Below are 19,840 nucleotides of genomic sequence, written 5' to 3' on the forward strand. Positions count from 1 at the left end.
ACACAGTCTTTCAGCTCCCCTGTGGATATCACAACAGCCACTCGCTGTCCCACTCTTTTACAGCTCTAGAGGAACAAAAACTTAAAATCTTCCAGATGGCATTTGCTTTTCACCTAGCAATGGTGTCCTAGCCATGATAGCCAACATATATGCATAAGGCAACTTTTGTGACAGGTAATTATCTTCTTAGACCAACTTGTATTAGCTGTTTCCATTTTTTCTCATGCTGATGTTACTTTCTGGTAGCATTAAGTCATCTGCCTTAGATTGGTTTTTGGCCTGCTAAAGCAGATGCTGATCCCTTACAGGTATTGATCTTTCCAGAAGTAGGCTAGGTGTTAGGGTTGTTTCTCCTTTTCCCTGAAGAAACCGCCCAGCTGTGTAGCATACTTCAATCTGTGCAGCACACACCGAGTTTGTGCACAGCAACCACACCCACTCTCTTGATATTACATGGTTATAGATCAGTCTTCTGAGGCTGCTGTTTCTTCGCGTTCTGTACTTCTATTTCAGATGATAAACCTCACCATCTTCTAAGCAGGAGTTGCAGTGCTGTCATACTTGAGATAGGAGGATAAGCAAAGTTTGTAGCAGTACATTCAAACCTCGCCTTGTCCTTAATTTTATTTTCCCTTTTGCATCCTGAAGAAGTACAGTTACTTAGTAATTTATGTTCTTGCCTTTTCCCTACCTCCCGGTCATTGTTTGTTGCATCACTGAAACTTTAGAAAAACCGATACAAGATGCTGATTACAATGAAGGTTGGTTTTTGGTGTGTGTTTTATTTTTAAAGAATTAATATATTATCCTTCAGTATTCCAAGCACACTACAAAGAAACAGGGACAGGAAATTTTTATACTATTTTTCATGCAAAAGTGCTGTTATCAGAGTCAGGAAGAATAAAACTAAAGAAGCCAGAAACCCAAATTTACCAAGAAGCACCATCTAACCAAACTATACTCATTAGTCTGAAAATATTTAAATAACTAACCATAAGGGATAGCATTAAATATTTCAAAGCACAGATTCTGCAGCATCTTATACTGACTATTTCCCGTCTGATAGTCACAATTTCAACCTGTTTCAGGGCCTGGTCCTAGAAGATTTAACCTGCAAGTAACCAGGACTACATAAGCTGATGCATTGCTTGACTCCCCTAGAGAAATCCATGACAAAATTTAACTTTCACATACTCATGTTTTTTTCATCTGCCAGTTTCTTGAACGTCAGGGAAGTGAAAAACAAAGCGTCCCTGAAAGAGCAAATGCTGGTCACCAGTCAATACAAACAGAAGGGCCTGTGACACTACGATATCAGTAAAACAGAATGAGTGGAATTACATGGATGTACATGAAGTGCAAAATGTGTAGCGTACAGATGAAGTTACCAGAAAGGTCTCCATTGTAGCCTGGGCTCTGTATTCTGCCACAGCAAGTCTGTGTATACCCACCCTGGTGAGATACCAAAGAAGACAGAGGCTATACTGAACAATGGGTTCTCTGTATTGGCTTTGTGTGGCAAGGTTTTGGTAGCGGGGGGGTTACAGGGGTGGTTTCTCTAAGAAGCTGCTGGAAGCTTCCCCTATGTCCGACAAAGCCAATACCAGCCGGCTCTAAGACGGACCCACTGTCGGCCAAGGCCAAGCCCATCAGCGATAGTGGTAACGCCTCTGGGATAACATATTTAAGAAGGGAAAAAAAGTTGCAGGGGACAGAAACAGCAGCTGGGAGAGAGGAGTGAGAATATGTGAGAGGAACAACTGTGCAGACCCCCAGGTCAGTGAAGAAGGAGGGGGAGGAGGTGCTCCAGGTGCCAGAGCAGAGATTCCCTGGCAGCCCATGGTGAAGACCGTGGTGAGGCAGGCTGTCCCCCTGCGGCCCAGGGAGGTCCACGGTGGAGCAGATCTCCACCTGCAGCCCGGGGAGGACCCCACGCCAGAGCAGGTGGGTTTCCAAAGGAGGCTGTGACCCCGTGGGAAGCCCGCACTGGACCAGGCTCCTGGCAGGACCTGCGGATCTGTGGAGAGAGGAGCCCAGGAGCAGGTTTTCTGGCAGGACTTATGACCCCATGGGGGACCCACGCTGGAGCAGTTGCTCCTGAAGGACTGCAGCCTGTGGAAGGGACCCACGCTGGAGCAGTTCATGAAGAACTGCAGCCTGTGGGAAGGACCCACATTGGAGAAGTTTGTGGAGGACTGTCTCCCATGGGAGGGACCCCACGCTGGAGCAGGGAAAGAGTGTGATGAGGCCTGCCCCTGAAGAGGATGAAGCGGCAGAGACAACATGTGATGAACTGACCATAACCCTGATTCCCTGTCTCCCTGCGCCACTGGTGGGGCTAGGTAGAGAATGTGGGAGGTGAAGCTGTGCCCGGGAAGAAGGGAGGAGTGGAGGGAAGGTGTTCTGAGATTTGGTTTTATTTCTCATTACCCTACTCTGGTTGATTGGCAATAAATTAAGTTAATTTTCCCTAAGTTGAGTCTGTTTTGCCTGTGACGGTAACTGGTTGAGTGATCTCTCCCTGTCCCACGAGCCCTTTGTTATATTTTCTCTCCCCTGTCCAGCTGAGGAGGGGGGAGTGATAGAACAGCTTTGGTGGGCACCTGGCATCCAGCCAGGGTTAACCCCCCCCAGTTATCATATGCCTATGGCTACACTAACAACTACCATAGCATCATCCCAAAAAGCATTAGGGGAACTAGCGAGTTTCTCACCTCCACCAGCACTGCGTGCGTGTTCTTGCTGAGGCCACTACCAACATCTATTTAGCCACAGGCCAGCGCTTGCCTCTTTTGAGCCTAGCAATACTCCAGTGATGCCTGCCTTGCTGTCCTGGACATACATATTATGTTATGCCCAAATATCACAAAAACTATTCTGCCAATCAAAAATCTGTTTCCATGTAGGTACAGGGGAAATCTTTCCACAAAAGCATTTTGATAGACAGCCATACAAATACAGTATTATGCAGGCATCATCTTGACCCAGGTTAGTTTACAGCTTTCAGCTCTCAGCAAAGAACATGAAGGAGGAAAAAAAAAATAATCAGAACAGCATATGACAAGCTGCCACATCAGCTTACAAAATATTTACATCTGAAGAAAACACTCAGTTCGGCTTTCTCTAAAAAGCATGAAAGTACATTATCGGACAACTTACTAATGTAGAAACCAATGTAGTTAAATGCCTGTAAGGGAAAAATATTAAACAATGTGGAAGGTAATTCTCCTCTAACTCTGTGTCTCCATGAACAGACACACAGAGTCGATGTACCTATAAAATGAAAGGTAATGAAATGTAACATAAAACTGTGTAACAACATAAATACAAGGGAGGAGAGAGGGACTAAGGACTTGCATGTCAATTCATTCATTGCTGTGTATAAAATAAAACCTTAGTACCACTACCCTTCCGTGAGTCAGGTATTTTGATACAAGTTGATTGTGACTAGCAACTTGTAGAGAACAAGTCATACTCAAATCTCTTTCTTTTGGTAGAGACTGAAATAGGCAAAGATACCAAATAGTTTTGACTACTAAGTCTGCGTAGTTTGCAGTCTTCTGTGGAAGACAACAACCTGCTACAAAAGGCATCCCTAAGGAGCCCCTATTGGACCAAATCTGTATGGATTCAGTGTGAATTTGGCAAACACCATTTGCTAGTGGTACACATGCAAAACAGCTAACAACTTTGAAGACAGCAGCAATGGGAATAAGAAGGGTATCATTCTAAATTAGCATTTTGTTCACATTTGTCTTTCTTTTTTGAATGAAAATAAGAGTAGAACTTGGTGGATATCTGCATTTACTGAAGAATCAAAAATTTGCATCCAAATAAGAATGGAGAGTTTATTCTGAATCTGACAGTATGTCTTCATGAATAAATACTTGCTTGCAATGCATTTCATAAAGTTATTACAGCCTAAGTAAACATTGCTCATGTTGCTTTCATATTGCAAACACATAACAGGTCAAACAAAAGCACAGTTTGGATTGGTAACAAAGTTAACATCTTAGAAAAAGAAAAGAGAACTTTGTAGGAAAAGACAAAGCAATAAGAAGGTAAAAAGTACAAGGCAAAAATCACACAAGTAACCACTAAGGCATATAAAGGAAGCAAACATCAAATCTACAGGATAAAAGCAATGAAAAGAACAGAATGTGTTGTGAAATAGAGGAAGAGAAAGTTTTTGCTGTCTTCCCCCTCTTCTGCTCAGCTTTTAAAACTAATATCACAGATGAAATAAAGAACTGACATTACAGATTTGAGAAGTAAATGCAATCTTCACTATTAACAGATCGTAACTATTTTACACTATTTGCTATTCTACTTGGACAAGAATGGTTTTATTATTGGAAAGTTTCATTGAAAAGAAATTTTAAAAGCCCTCAAATTTTGGCAGCAATAAAATATTTTTGACAAGAGAACAAGAGATATCAATACCTGAAATCTACTACTAAGGAGAGATCAGTATCACAGACAAACACACTAACAAATGGTAAAGAAGCAGCAGCCCAATGGTTCAAGTAGAACAAGAGAGATAAACTGGGAGAAAACCCTGTGCTGAATTCACAGAAGATCCTCCCCAAACCATCAAAAGTCAGTTTTTAAGCCCTGTGAATCCCATCTACTACACATCAAAAGTAGTCTTGAAATCTGTAGCATCCCAGACTGAGCCCTTACTTTCTTGGCTGTATATTCCCTATGGCTCTTTTGAAAAATCCCAGCTGTGTCTCCATGTTCCTCCACTTTCAGGCCACTTGTCTGCAGTGTTTGGCAACTTCAATGCTTCATCTGCAGTATTTGGCAACTCAACTTCAGCTGAGGCTGACCGAAGAAGGCAGTGAGTCTCTTCCATAATTAAGAACTAGACAATTCAAGGTGCATGGAACATAAGAAAGCAGCAGCTACTGCAGTCTTTGCAGTTTTCCTTTAGTTGTCTTTAATTGTTATATTGTGACTGTAACTTTGAACTACTGTTCACATTAACTAGAACTTAGAGAAGAATTATTTAATTTCCATAACATAAAATAACGATGAGCACACAGAAACCACAAGAGAATGGAAACCTAGTTAATTTATTCTAACCTTGCTTAATGTGCAATGATAATGGTAAGTGATCGTGTCTTTGCAGGACCAGCATATGAGTTAATTTAAATTTATTAATTGTGTTAAAAACTGTGTCACAGAAGGCAGTAAGGGCAGGGAATTCAAAGTTTTAAGTAATCCAATTTGACGGAAGAGGGGAATTTCCTAAGATACAAAATGAAAAGTGCTTACAGCACAGTCTAAAGATATGGTGAACACAGTCTGAGGATGCAGCATGGACATCTTTGCCTGTCTGCTCCAGCAGAACAGCGTGGGAAGAGGGCTGGCGATTCCTGACAACCAATGTTTTCATTTCCCCCAATCCCATGTTTGGGCACAGAGATGTCCTGAGGCCCAGCTTAAAAAGAGGAAACAGATCATAGACCAGATTCACAGGTGAGCATGGCAGATAAGGTAGGAAAGGAATCACGAGTGAAACTACCAACCTTGCCCAATTCTGGAGTCTGTTTCATACCAGTCTCAAACCAACTGGAGTAAGTCTCTTGAGCAGCATACTACAGAGTTGCAAGACGTCTACTCCCACCTTCCCCTTCACCAGACAGTTCAGCTTTCTAATGCAGTGGCATAGCAGGGCAACAAGAACAGAGCCAGATCCAGTATTTTACTATTCAAAATTGAGAAATAATGATAGGAAGACTTCGATAAAGGGTGTAAACACAGCCACAGAAGCTGCTGTTGAGCGGAAAAGCATTCATTCTCTCAGCCAGTGTTAATCTAAGCACTCGTATAGAGCTGGCAGCAGGAAGAGCTGCACTTAGAGCACTGCATGGCACACCATGCTGTGCTCCACCACACCATGTCCTCCCACCCAGCCACATCAGAAGGGGCCAGGTGGCTGCAGCAATTTCCCCCCCTTCTCCCCTCTGCCACACCAAAACCTGAGTTTTCACATTGGATGCAAGTACTGCCCATGCCTCCCTGGTTTCCCTTCTGTTACTCAGATGCATGCATACACCACACAAGCACAAGCAACAGTACTCCAGCATGCTTATGTGACCACCTTGTGACCCACAACAGGAAAATCTGACTGACAAGCATCCCATGTTTTTATGCAGGGTGACCTTTAAGCCCCATAAGTATAGTGTGCTGCCTTATGAAACCACTGTACAGCCAGCTGTTTGGCACAGGGCAAGGCAAGTGGGAGGGCAAGGACACAGAGGTCAGGGAGGTGGCCTCTACTGTTCACTAGAGCTTCAACAGCAGCCTGTGCTGCTGAACTACAGCCTGAGCCAGCCTGTGCAAGTACGCCACAGAACAAAAGTACATAATAAAGTCATAAAAGGGTGTATAATTAAGTTGCTTATCCAGCCTGGACACCAAAGAAATGTGAATAGTCCAGAGCCTAATACAGAAGCTCCAAAAGGCAAAGCTGAAGGCGTAAACCTACAGCAAACCACACTGTAACAGCTGGGTGTCATTGCCCAGACTCTGCCTTTGGAAGTGCAAGTTCTGAGCAAGCTGTGCGTTGGAGAGGAGGTATGTTCAAGATGTCTCATCCTGATTCATCAGAGAGCAAGTGTTAGGGCAGAATTAAAATTGCTGTCAGTGACTGCACTGTGTTCTCACAACTTTAAAATTAGGACAGCTTGCCAGCCATTAACTTATTCATGTGTCCAGGGACTCAGGCTACAAATTACATTTTATGTAACTCAAGGCAACCAGTACTGTCTTACTCTCTTTCTCTTGGAGCAGGGAAGCCATCGGTGAACCAGCTCTCAATGACAACATACAAAAAAACACATTTACACTAAATAAAAAGCTTTATCAATACTCTTCTGCACTGACTTCACATGTGGCTTAGAGAGAAATATAAATTCAACTCAGCCTACCCTGGTATCAGACAAAGGAATCAGTAATGTACAAAGCTATTGAGTGCTAGCCTCAAGGAGCAACATCTCGCCCTGATGTATAACAGAGCAGGATTTTGTCTTAGCTTTATATACCCAAACATGACTCCAGGCCTTTTTGCACAGCACTAGTTTCCCTGACATGAGTCTCAGTATAAATGCCTCATTCTCTTTTACCTTCTATTGAGGCCTTGCATTCAAGCACATCTCTCTTCCTTTTCTGTGATGTTATTAGATATAATACTCTTAAGAGAATAATAGGTCCTTGAATGTACCAATCCCAGAGTCTAGATGTAAGTCTTACAGTACTGTGACAAAAATCGCAGTATTTTACATGCTTACTATAGATAACGACTGCCAGACTCTCTTTGCTACTCTCTACACTTTAGTTGCCACTTGCTAGATGACTTCAATTAGAGTCTCCTTTTTGGCATCCGTGACTCATCTCAACTTCCCTACTACCTGCAGCTATAATAAACTCTTGTTGCACTCAGTGAAGGTCACATCATCCCTCTTCTGGAACAATTTCACAGACTCCAACTCCCTCCACATCTCATTGAAAACCTACGTCCTCCCTCGCCAAGCCGTCTCACAAATCTGACTCTGCCAACACCTGAGCCTCTACTCCCTGCTACGCCCTTCGTGCCACAAACGCTGTTTGGTCACATGGCTCTTCTCTTCCTTACCTCTGTACTCCAGTTTCAGCATGCATGATACTTTACAAAGACTTAAGATTAGTCTTCATAAGTTTTCTAAGCAAACTATGGATACAGTCTATTTATCAGCACAATACTAAATACTCTGGTTGCCCAAGTAAATAAAATAATCTGTTTAATTACAAATTACTGCTGAATTATTGCCTCAGGAGAGCAATGAATTCCATGACAGAAACATGAAATCCTGTTTAATTTCTCAGAGTGTGAAAAACTATTCAATTTTCACTATTCAATTTTGAATATGCTCCTTTTCTTTTTCATTTGATACCTGCTGGTTCTTGCACAATGAGATAGGCAGTTGCTGTACTCCATTTATTTTCTTTATAGAAGTCATCATTTCCATATGCTTTTATCTTGTACTAAGGTGACCCTCTCTCTTCTTCCGTTGTCTCTCTGATCTCCTGCACAATCCCTGTAGCATCTACAGTCACAGTGCTGCTATTTGCATCTGCAAAGTACCATACTCTCACATTACATTTAATGACAATTTGAATTCAAAATGGCAATGAACAGTTTGTTTGCTCACACCAACCTAGCAGCACGATGGGAAATAGAGACAGGCAACCCAGCTCTATAGGTTTCACCAGTAACAGTTCTATTCCCTTCAAAGACAGTTTTGCCTGAGTAGTGTAAGAGCTAGCCTTTGTTGTTCCACCTTGCCTTACACTAACACCATCATTAAATCTGTATTACCTGATGTATGAATCTTTATCCAGATATTTCACAGAGTTCACAGTTGCAAGAGACCCAACTAGTTTGGATGGGCTCATATCCACACTGCTCTGGGCTGGAACACTGGATGGCATGTGCCCAGGATCTAACTTTACATTCACATGAAATACAGCTCAAACACCATGAGGATTTGTGGGTTTGTGGTTATTTTTGTGTCATCGTCCCCCCCCCCCCTTTCTTTTCTTCCATCCCTGCAAGAAGGATCCACATTTCTGAAATACTAAGACTGTTGTATTGCACTTTGCCAGAATAGTGTTTTTATAGCCTGACGCCAAGCATGTGCTGCTTGCCCTATGGCACAATGTGGAGGCACTAGCCCTGCTTGGATAACAAGACTATGCCAGCTGGAAGAGTCAGATGTGGCAAATTTTATATCCATATCATCTGTCTGGAGGAAACCGTAGAGTGAATTATCTTTTCAGTGAACTATCCTTTCAATAGTGCCTGCATTCCCTTTTGGCAAGAGGTAGCAGCATCACCACAGAAGGGAGTCCAGTAGCAAATCAGTATTCATGATGTGCAGCCCATGGGAGATGTGACTGCCTGAGGCAAAATGGAGTGAAGGCACACCCTTATTTTCCAGCTTTCATTCCATTGTGAAGGCAAAGGTGACTTTTTTAGACACTATTTTGTTTCAAGTAAATGAGAGACGAGATCTTCAAGCTGCTGTTTTTAGAGACACACTTAACATAATGAAAACAGTAATAGAACCTCACAAGTCTGATAATACCAAGAATCCATTTTTGTTATTAGTTGTTGTCTCTCTAGCATTTCTACTGTAGAAATCACACAGCAGGTTTATGACTCCCTTCTTTTAGTGGTTAAAAACCAAATCAAACAGGAACACACTTCTTGCTTTACAAGCAATTTATGGCTATTTAAGAGCCACCAATTTACTTTCACCAGCATTTTTATGACATACTTCTATCAGGATTCATCGACATGAATTTCCCCTATCTTTTAATGGAAAGATACACATTACTTAGTTACATGACATTAAGTAAAGAAAAAATAAATAAATAAAAAAGTAATCAATAAAGACTTTCAGAAAACACCATTGAAGTGGTCTTTCCTTCTGATGAAGGCTGTCAGATTCAACCTTTACTCATTCTTCAAGTGCAAGTAGTACAAACCAACAAGGACTTCACGTGAAAAAAAAAAATCAAAACTGTGGACAGGGCTCTGTATGTGTTATAATAAAAAATAAAATTGTTGGTTCCAACAACAAAAAATTCTGCCAGCCATGAAGATTTATGCTAAGTGAGAGTAATTTCTCAGATAATTTTAAAAGGGCACGTTGTTTTACAAAGACAGATCACATAGCAGTTGCTCCTCTTTCCTTTTGATCTAATAAACTTGGCACAGCTGGAGCATACAGACAGCAGCAGCAAACAGTGACACAGAAAAACTTCTTCAAAGTAAAGTAGGATGCCTCAAAATTTATTTTGCAAAGGGCTACACTTTGCTGAGTGGATTTAAAGAAAAATCTCTGTTCACACCATTTAGGCTCGATCTGAGGCTCCAGTTGGTTAAAAGAAGTTAGCTTGGGCAACTTAGCTTGACACTGGCACTCAGAGAAACTGGGTCAATCACAGCAGCTGACAGCTTCCCTGGCTTTCCCTTTACAGGTCTGTTTTAACATGGTGGTGTTTTGAGTTAGCAGCTTTGGGGAAACCACCTTGTTGCCTGACCTGAGCCAAGCAGTCTCTTGGCTATAAACCCAGCTATTGTGTTTGAAGGAATACTCCTCCTCTTATTCTTCCTGTCCAACTCCTTTTGTTTTAAGGCCATAGTGGGGAGAAAGGGAAAAAAAAAACCCAACTACATCCAGACACAGAGAGGTGTACACAAATATACACTCCCTACTCCTCCATGATATCGCACAATACTGTGTTCTACAGACACCACTAACAGGAATACAAAGTAGCTGCTCCAGTATCATAACACCTTCTGAGAAACACCAATGAATATTTCACTCAAGGTCACAGAAAGCTAATTGAAATACTGAAAAGAAGTAAAGTTAAGGATCAGCAAGAAAAATATGCAAATGACTCACTTTTTTCACCTGTATAAACATTTATCAGTCCTATTAACTGTTTCAGTACAAAGTGTTCCAGAAGAAATAAATCAGTAATTAGAGGCTTCCAATACTATGCCTCATTGCAGATTTTGCTGCTATTTCACAGTGACTTCCAGAAATTTTAGATTGTCCTTGATGCTTTCTCTTTCAGGCGAGACTGCTGTCCTATGATCATATGTCAATAGAAGCACCTCTCCCAGAAGCACACAGCCCACTGCAGGACGTTACAAGAAGGAGCAGCAGAACTAAGTATCTGCCCAGTTTAAAAAAAAATAAAAAATCCAGAGTTATAATAGCAAGGAAAACGTCTAACTTTTCATCAGCATACTAGTTCGGTGTGCAGTTTCCCTTTCACCAAGCAGCTGGTTGAGTTACCAGTGCTTTAGATTTCCTGAACAGACCAGAGCAGCAGGGGAGAGGTTATGCCTCACACCTGTGAGAGAGCGAGAAGGAACAGCCATTCCTGCCCCATGGAAAACAGCAGAGGAAAATGAGGGAGATTTGGTAATTCTATGGCCATTGAACAGTAATTATCACGCTCGCCCCAGAGCACATAGCATGGCATGACAGACCCATCCCCTTGTTCTCTTTTCTGGTTGTGAAACACTAGTTAGTCCTCAGTTGCATGTACCACTGAGGCAGCTGAAAACCTGTATTCACAAATCAGAATTAAATGGACCCATAACACCATTTACCGCATATTTTTGCTTGCATCTCAAAGATCATTGTATTCAGCAGTGTTTTAGAAGCTGACTTAAGAGGGCCTGAGGCTATTAAAAATTCAGAGCTAGAAGCTTTTTGACGCCTATTTATTTTCTAGTGCTTTACTGCTACACACAAAGCACAGACTGATGAATTCTTTTATGCGCTTTGTTAAGATTTGTATCAGCACAGTTCAGAATTTCAACAACCAAGCAGCTGTCTCAATTTCTTTCCCTTGCATAGTTATTTTTCCAGTACAATTTTGTAGGAGAGAATTACTCTGCTAGTCGAGAAAAGCAATATGGCCAAGAAGTTGCAAACTGCCCATAAAATTTTCACACAAATGTGCATGACGAGAAAAAAGTATTCTGTATATATCTGTCTCTATACACACACACGTGCACACACATATATATACAGCTATAGATAGATAAAATCTCCCCAAAAGCAATGTACATAAACACAGTTTCAATTCCTTAGGAAAAAGAGTATGTTCTGACTCAGAGATGAGACAGAGACTGTTCTGACCCCTACGTCAAAACTAAAAGACACCCCACTTACAGATACTTTAGTATCCAAGCTTTTTCTGGAGAAGAATGAGGAGAAAAAAAATCTTTGGCCTTTCAGTCTGCACGTTTCCATGTTTGCACATGCAGACTGTTGCATAAATGCAAAAAATTCTCTTGGCCATATGTTTCCGCCAACCACTCCTTGGAAACCATGTAAATGTGCCTAATAAACAGCTTGTTTAAATGTACATAGCTGTAGGACAGACAAGTCATGAGCCTGATGACGTTCCCAAGTCCCAGGCTAATAACTTAGGGCATCATGGGTTCTCTCCCTTTGCTCCGGACAGCAAGGGAGGCCAGATGCTTGCTCTTTCTATACCATTTATTCTTTGAGAAAAGCAAACATGCCTACGCACTGGTAGTGTGAGCAGCAGCGCAATACACTGAAACTGGGAAGAAACTGGAAGTGGTTTGGGAATCACTACTGCATTGGCCTTCTGACATGTCAGACATTAACAAACACATTCCTGGATCCTATATTCTGTCTGGCAATCAGCAAAGTCCCCATTCATGGTCTTCCAAGAGTTACATCGTCCCAGGGGTCCCCAGCATACCTTGAAGCCCTTTCCCCAGTAGCTTATTCCATGCCTGGAATTCCCATTCCACTATATTCAGATGCAACATTCTTCATTAAGATGTTTTTGGGAACATATTTCTGGTCAGACACCTTTTTTTTTTTTTAAATACATTTCTGTGCTAGAACTATGTTCCAGCAGAGTTGTTAGACCAATTGATCCAATTTATACCACTATAAAAAGTCCTCTGCAGAAACAACTTTTAGCCTTGTAAAGTACTGCAGGTACTCTCCATGAATAACACAGAAACCACATGAGCTTCAGAAAAGACTCAAGGCAATCCACTTCCTTGTGTTTTCTCATGCGCTGCATACTCCAAGTGCAGAGCACAAGGTCCTTACCCTACTCTTGATGAGGAGAAAGCTTGTTTTTCCTTGATGTTAGGCAGTGCCATGGGGACAGAGAGAAAGGAATAAAAATCAACAGAAATGCACAGCAATAGAAAAGTCTACTTTGCTCAGTTCACCACTTTTTCTTCTCCTTTATGCAACTTTGATCTATCAAGTTGAGGAAAGAAGCAAAACTGCCTAAATTCCCACAAGAGAAAGAAAAGCTATGGACAGACTCTCCCCAGAAGCTAAAATAGCAAGCTAAGTGCCTGAGGTTTACAATCTGAGGTTATACTAGGTGGATGCCTTTCCTAGTGACTACAAATACTCTGCTGTTAACTCCAAGTTTCATGTCAGAATCACCAAATCCTTAAGAAACAACCCATTGACTTGCTAGTAAAATAATCATCAGCACCCCATTTATTACTGTCTTTCTGACTAATACTGGATCATGAATCATCACCTGGTGAAATTATCTACTTCATATTTCATATAGGTACTTATCACCATAGCATCTGAAATCTTAAGCAGGTACGTGATGCCACTGAACTCTCACCATTAGCAGACTTCACAGCTCAGACAATCAAATGGCACCTTCTCTTTCAGATTGACACACAAAACTCTATGGGGTGATTGCTGGCTAAGGTCCCTGAAAAGTAATTTATTTTCGCTACAACGCTGTGGCACAAACAGTGTCTATAGACAAGAGATTTTATTACTGTCTTTTTCTTCCTATAACCACCATCTGCTAATGCCCAGGACATCTGATGAAGGCTGGCAGCAAAGGAATTATTCCATTTTTGGGAAAGGAAAAAAAAAAGTGTATATTTTGGAGTTTCTCTGCACTCTGTTTAGGACCAGAATGGAATTTGCTTGAAAAGAAACAGAAGGGAAGGGGTAGAGAAAGTGAGAAATCTGGGACAAGAAGAATCTGATCAAGTTACTGTTTTAGTCTGTTTGGGCCTGGATCTTGGGTGTCATTCATCCCAGCCAAGCATGTTTATCATTGAGTTTCACTCTCAGCCTTTGTCCTATTGAAGCTCCTCTACCTTAGATAGTACCCACACTACTCAATGGCAAGAAAGATAAGGCAGTCAAGAATGGCCTATGGCCCTTTTGGCACAGCTGCCTTCTCCTTTGCATCATGGAAAAGCCACTCTGGGCCCAAGGAACATTTTTTCTAGTAGTAAATTGAATTATCTCCATGTAAAAAGAGTCAGAGCTCTTTTTAAGCAGCTCCACATTTGCTGTGGGTTCTGTCACTTTTCTTCCCAAGTCACAGTCAATCAATGCAGTTGCCAGCAAAACTGAAGTCTTCTCTGGAAGGACAACAGCAGTTCAACAATTGAAGGTGTAGGTGGGGATCACTGTCATTTTGCTTGCTCTGTGCCTGCTTATTACATAAAGGCGCACTTTGTTCTCTGTCAGGGTTACAAAACTCTCCACTGGTGCCCCAGTTACTGAAGACTTGGAATGCTCCCCTTCCCATGACTGTCACGGGAACATGTGCTTTATGCAGCCTGGAGCTCCAAAGCAGCCACCAGACATGGACTCTTCATCCAAAAACCACCTCATTAACTCAATAGCTGTGAAAAGGCTACAGAGCTCATGCAGAAGGATTTCTTTGCTGAAATGAAGCACCTTGCTTAGTGGCCTGATGGATAATTTAACTAGACAACCGTTTAACACCCATACTGAGGGGAAAAAAGGGTAACCCTGGCTTCTCGGTGCTATTCTGACTACCCGCCAACAACTCCATCCAGCACGTGTGACGGGACAGCTGGTGGCACACACTGCACCACTGGAAATGTTATCAAGGCAATGCACACACAGTCGGTTGGATAACACCACATTCTCACAGCAGAATGTATGTATAGAGATGGAGAGGCAACTCCCACTGCACCATCTGCAAACCACGAGCAAAGAGAACCTGAACTATCCACTTATTATTATTTAGGCCACTTTGCTTCTTTAGGACAAGTATTATCACTGCTATTAAGTACACATATTGTAGTAATGCCCAACGGCTCTCTCTAAATGAAGCTAGCACTTAATTCTGTCAGTGTAAGTTAATGACATTCATTACAGCTTGACCTTATCTTCCAGTTTGCATTCATAGCTCTCATCTGCATGCTTTTTCCATAACGTATACAACAAAGGAGCAAGTTCAGCACCCATAACTTTCCTATCCGTGCCTGTATTTCATGGTATGTTTAAGTTTTTTCTACCTCTAGTTCAGCCCAAATGTGCTGGCACTAATGCAAGAGAGTGAAGTCTTTGACCCGACTTACAGAAGCAGCCAAATACACCACCCAAATACGCTAGCTCTAACAGTAATACAGTTTTAATTTTTCTCCAAGATTCCACAGCCATTCCTACAAGTTAAGCAGACAAGTGTGTACATTAACAGCTACAACCCTTGTAGAAAAATGGTTGTTGTTCACTGATCTCAAAACTTAGTAACTCTAAGACCACCAAATGCTGGCAACAGGATGACCAGGCTTATCCATAATCTCACCCTGCCTGGCTTTATTAAATATTATGTAGGGTGGATTTTAGCTGTAAATGCCAAGGAAAGGACTTAAGCACTCTGACAGTTAAGTTCATCTGTTTATTAAAGGGCAATCATTTTCAGACAATTTATCGTTCTTCTAAAATAAAAAAAAGGACTCTTTGAGCTAGAGAGACAATATGCTTAACAGTAACTCTTCTAATTTCTCTCCTATTCAGTCCTTAGTTGAAAGTAAGTATCAGTTGCTACTCAAATAACATTTCATCTATGGTTTGGCTTTAGAAAAAAATGCCTTAATACATTATTTATTCAGGACCATATTATGGATCTTCCTGTATGTTGCCACAGGAAACTAAGGTTCAAGGAAAATACTAAGGAAACCTACAAAAGGAAATAGTATGAAATATATTTAGGAAATCTGCATGAATGATACAACAGTATATTCCACAAGTTGTTTTTTTTAAACACACACACTCCTCCCCTCTCACTCTGGCTGGTCTGCAGTGTTTTTGTGATTTCTTTACTTGCAATTTCTTAAAGAAATCATTTAAGAATTATCAGGAATAAAAACCAACCCCAAAACTTGGAAAACAATATTAACTAAGATTTGCTTTCTAGCTTAAATAGACTTCCTCTATTTCTGCTGACATTTCTACCTAACACTTCTTTACCAGCTAACAAAAAGTATAACTAGAATTTTAAGCCAGCAATAACACAACTACTTGACCAACAGGGTATAAGAAAGCCAATACTTGTTTATGGCCTCAGCAATATTTGCCAAGTCTCTTGATTTGGAGCATGTAAAATTTGCCTTAAATGCATAACCTTCCACATCAAAGGAACAACATCCAGCAGTGCTAGAGGGCTAAGTCTTGGAATTAATGATTCTTTCAAATAAACTAGTGTTGTTCTTTGTATTTTGTTATGAATTCAATGTCTATCAGTCTCCCTTTAAGAAAAACATGTAAATATTAAGTAGATTTAATTTTCCATGCTCTTTCAATGCAGATTAAGTATTAATATGTTACATCCAGCTGGTATGGAAATGTAACTCAGATACTAAAAACAATGGAGTCCAATTAGAAAATGACCTTTATATAGATAACCAGTTTGAAAAGCAGCTGAGTGCTGGGAAAGATTCCTTAGAAGTAAACCCTGGCAGGTGAAAAATAACTTCCTAAACAAAGTGTAGGAACCTTTAGCTTCTCAGAGTTCAGTGCACCCAGGGAAATGGGCTAGTAAAGGGGACAAGCCTGGGATGAGAAAAAACAAAGAAAGGGTTTAACAACCCAACTGGTTTTTAACTTTACTCCTCCATCTCAGATGTCTGTCAGGTTGTATAGCTAAAGGATGTGCTGTTAAGACAGCTTCCCACCCTAACATCAGGCGATTTGTCTGAAAGGGTCAGGCTGGCACCCTGACAGTAAGAATCACAACCACCTGATTTCTGAAAGCTTTTCACCGTTGAAAGCACACAAAAAGTACAATCTGACTCCTTCAGGAGAAAGGAAATTGTTTTTCTCATTCAAGAAGTTACATTCTATCAATTTGAATAATTTTCTACCTGTCTACAAAAATACACATGAAGAACAAAGGGGAAAACTCATGAGGACACAGGCTCAACAAGACTAAAGAGAACACGCATCCTTACATGCTCTCACAGAACTTTGTAAGAGTGCTGGGCTTTTCCTGGTTGCGTCTTTGTCGAAACCAGCGTTGAATGCTGCGTACATCCCAGTCCAGCTGCTTGGAGAGGCCCTCCAGCCTCTTCTCATCTGGATGCTACAGAACAGAGAAGGATAAAAATTGTTTCTTTGCCCAACTGCAGTAAGTCCACTTTAAATTTAGAACCACCGTAATTGCCTCTTGATGTCTTAGAGGCTGCCTGTCAAACACTTGGATACATAGAAATAAAATCACTTTCACAGAAATCTCTGCTGGCAGATCCACATCAAAATACATTTACAGTAACTATTATTAATCTAGAAGGACATATGCTGTAATATTGCATGCAGGTTATGACTAATAAGAAAGTTAAAGGGGAAAATTGGATGAAAACTTGCTTGAAACTTGAAAGTGATGATAAATAGAGATAAAATGCCATGCATTTCTCGAGCAGTGGGGCTTACAAACACCCCCCTGCCAGCCACATGCTATGCCTGTCCCACCCTCCTGTATCATGATCTTTGTCCTATCAACTGTTGCAGTAGAGAGTAGAGACTGACTGACATGGAAAGAAGACATATCCCATGTTTGTGCATATTAATGTTAAAAAATGAGGTCATTAAACAAAGTGACAACTTCTAAAGGAAAATCACCTTGACCACAGGGAGACAGAATTTTTTTCTGTAAAATTAGCTACACACAATTATTCTCCAAAGCAGCAAATGTGGAACTCTCATTTCATTAGAGCAGCTGCAAGACGGTGCAGAGGTAAGGCAAAAGCAAAATGAGTCTGTCCTCAATTTGACTATTATACGGAGAAGAGGAGTACAGGCCATGTTTCTAATCATGCAGCAAATCTACCTGTACAGTACTGCATGAGGACTATTTATATATTTCTCCTGATCCCATTCTTTTTTAAAGAAACAGAAAAAGCTTTTGGACAATTTGTTTTCTGGAGCTTTAGCTTTATTTCTGCAAGCCACTTACATACATTGAATGAGATGCAAGAGCTGCCACGATAAAGACTTTTTTAAATGTTGCAAGAGGTAAAACAGCAAAGCTTCCATCAGGCTGAAATTTCATCTGTCAGCCTCTAGGAAAAGACATGAAGGAAAGGGATAGGAAAGGATGAGACAAGAGAAGGGTAAAGTATTTGCCATCCATCTCAAAAAAAAAAGAAAAAAAAGTTTTTAGTCAACCAAAGTAGCCACTAGTTTTTCAATGGAAGGTTAAGAAAAGCCATTCTCTGTGACTTTAGAGAAATCAAATGACTGATGCAGCTCATGGGAGTTTGACCAGAGAGAACTGCTGCACATAACTCAAAAAAGACGGCTAGCTAAATCTGACAGTTTCTCTGAGAGCAGCTACTGGAAGCCCTACCAAACACTTGCAGGAGAGTAGATACTTTCCTTTGGAGCTCTTCCCACTTGTCTCCATGCACTGGGTGCTGGCAGCGGTGTGTGCCAGCTCGTACCATGGCTCACAGGCACTAGTTAGATTACTTCACACCCTCAGGCCCTGTGTTGGACTAGCAGATACTGCAAGGTAAAATTAAAAAAAAAAAAAAAAAAATCATCCCATTCTTCCTCCAGCTGAGTCTGTTCTTCCTCCAGCTGAGTCTGGGCAAGAGCACATGTGCTGCAGCTTTTAGAAACAAAGTATGTGCGTTTCCCTCCCTGAAAACAGGACAAAAAACACACCAAGTGCCATGGTGATCTTGGGAGACGGTAGGACACACAAGCAAGACAGATCCATGGCATATTGTGCTGTCCCTGACACTGAACCCAATTTTGCCCTCTATGACCCTAATACACTCTGAAGTTTAGGCTGATGCCTTTGCTGTGGCATGCCTAGCTGCAGCCTGGAGCCGAGGTGGGACTGAGAAGTTCCTGCAGCACAGTGACTTTGTCCTTCAGGCCTCCACAGGCCTTCCTGCTACAAAGCAGCTGACCACTGAGGTCTTCAGGAGATGCTAAAGGACACCTGCTCACTGCTACAGGAAAGCTCAGGGTGCTTCAAAAGCACGGACAGGAGGACATAGGGGTTTAGTTGAGATGTTATACAGTGAGAGCTGTAGAGACAGAGACATAAGTGGTAGGGGAAAAACTTGTATTGTACAAAAAAAAATAATCTGTAAGCTCTAAAACATTATTCAGTCAGTTCCCCCCACTTTTCTAGCTGTGGACATTGAAGGACATTCATCACAATGTAAACAGCTGGGACACCAGCAAGCCACCAGCGTCCTGTGTTTAGGCAGTTCCCCTAGAAGGAGTAGCTTTGAAGTTTCATGGAAAACACAGTAAGGCCAATCTTACTGGCTCACAATTTGCTCTTTTTTCAAAAAAACCTGATGATTTTGTGGAAATTTCTAAGAGACAAGAAGCAAAAAGAAGTGGGTGGCCATATGGCACCTACAAAGTGTTTCTGTAACAATTTTTTTTGATTAAAAGCTTACAGGAGACGTCACGAAGGGATCCACAACTGCACAAGCTGGCATACCAATGACAACCTTGACATTTGCATGTTCTGGTTTTAGCTGTAAAAATGTAGAACTGCGTTTAGCAGTTAGCTTTGTTTTGTTCAAACATAGTTTATAGTGCCATATCCCACTTTATAAGGTAAATATTTTTTTAAAATACTCTACCTTTGTAATAGCTGTGAAAACTTTTTCCAGGATAGCATTAGGTTGAGCTTTCTGTGGTCCGTTGGCTTGGACTTTAAGGCCTAAGGCACATGGTTTAGCAATGAACCTGTGAGAAACAGAAGAATGAAAAAAGAAAACAAGTTAAATCCTTCAGTTATTTACTTCATTACTGTTATTAATCAATGACATGTGGTAAATGCACAAACATTATAACCCTGCCAACAAAAACAATACTTAGCCTTACAGCTCAAATGCAAGCTCATACAGGCAATTACATCGCAAAATAAGTAACATCACTTTGAAGGATGAAAGGAACTCCATGGAGCACATGAAACAAAGGATTTTCTTTCATGTTGTGAA

The 19,840-nt window shown here is 41.2% G+C and overlaps 1 protein-coding gene across 3 annotated transcripts in view; it reads right to left on the reverse strand.

The window, feature by feature from the left end:
• The window catches only part of CERS6 (ceramide synthase 6), a 131,937-nt gene that overhangs the window by 68,869 nt on the left and 43,228 nt on the right, over window positions 1–19,840 (reverse strand). For all 3 annotated transcript variants that reach the window (XM_075028528.1, XM_075028529.1, XM_075028526.1), the window contains 2 exons: window positions 19,481–19,586; window positions 16,823–16,953 (listed from right to left, as the gene is read on the reverse strand). In XM_075028528.1, the coding sequence (XP_074884629.1) occupies window positions 16,823–16,953; window positions 19,481–19,586 (237 nt within the window). The remainder of the gene's footprint in view (window positions 1–16,822; window positions 16,954–19,480; window positions 19,587–19,840) is intronic.

Source organism: Buteo buteo, chromosome 5 (genome assembly GCF_964188355.1).
Source record: "Buteo buteo chromosome 5, bButBut1.hap1.1, whole genome shotgun sequence".
NCBI lineage: Eukaryota > Metazoa > Chordata > Aves > Accipitriformes > Accipitridae > Buteo > Buteo buteo.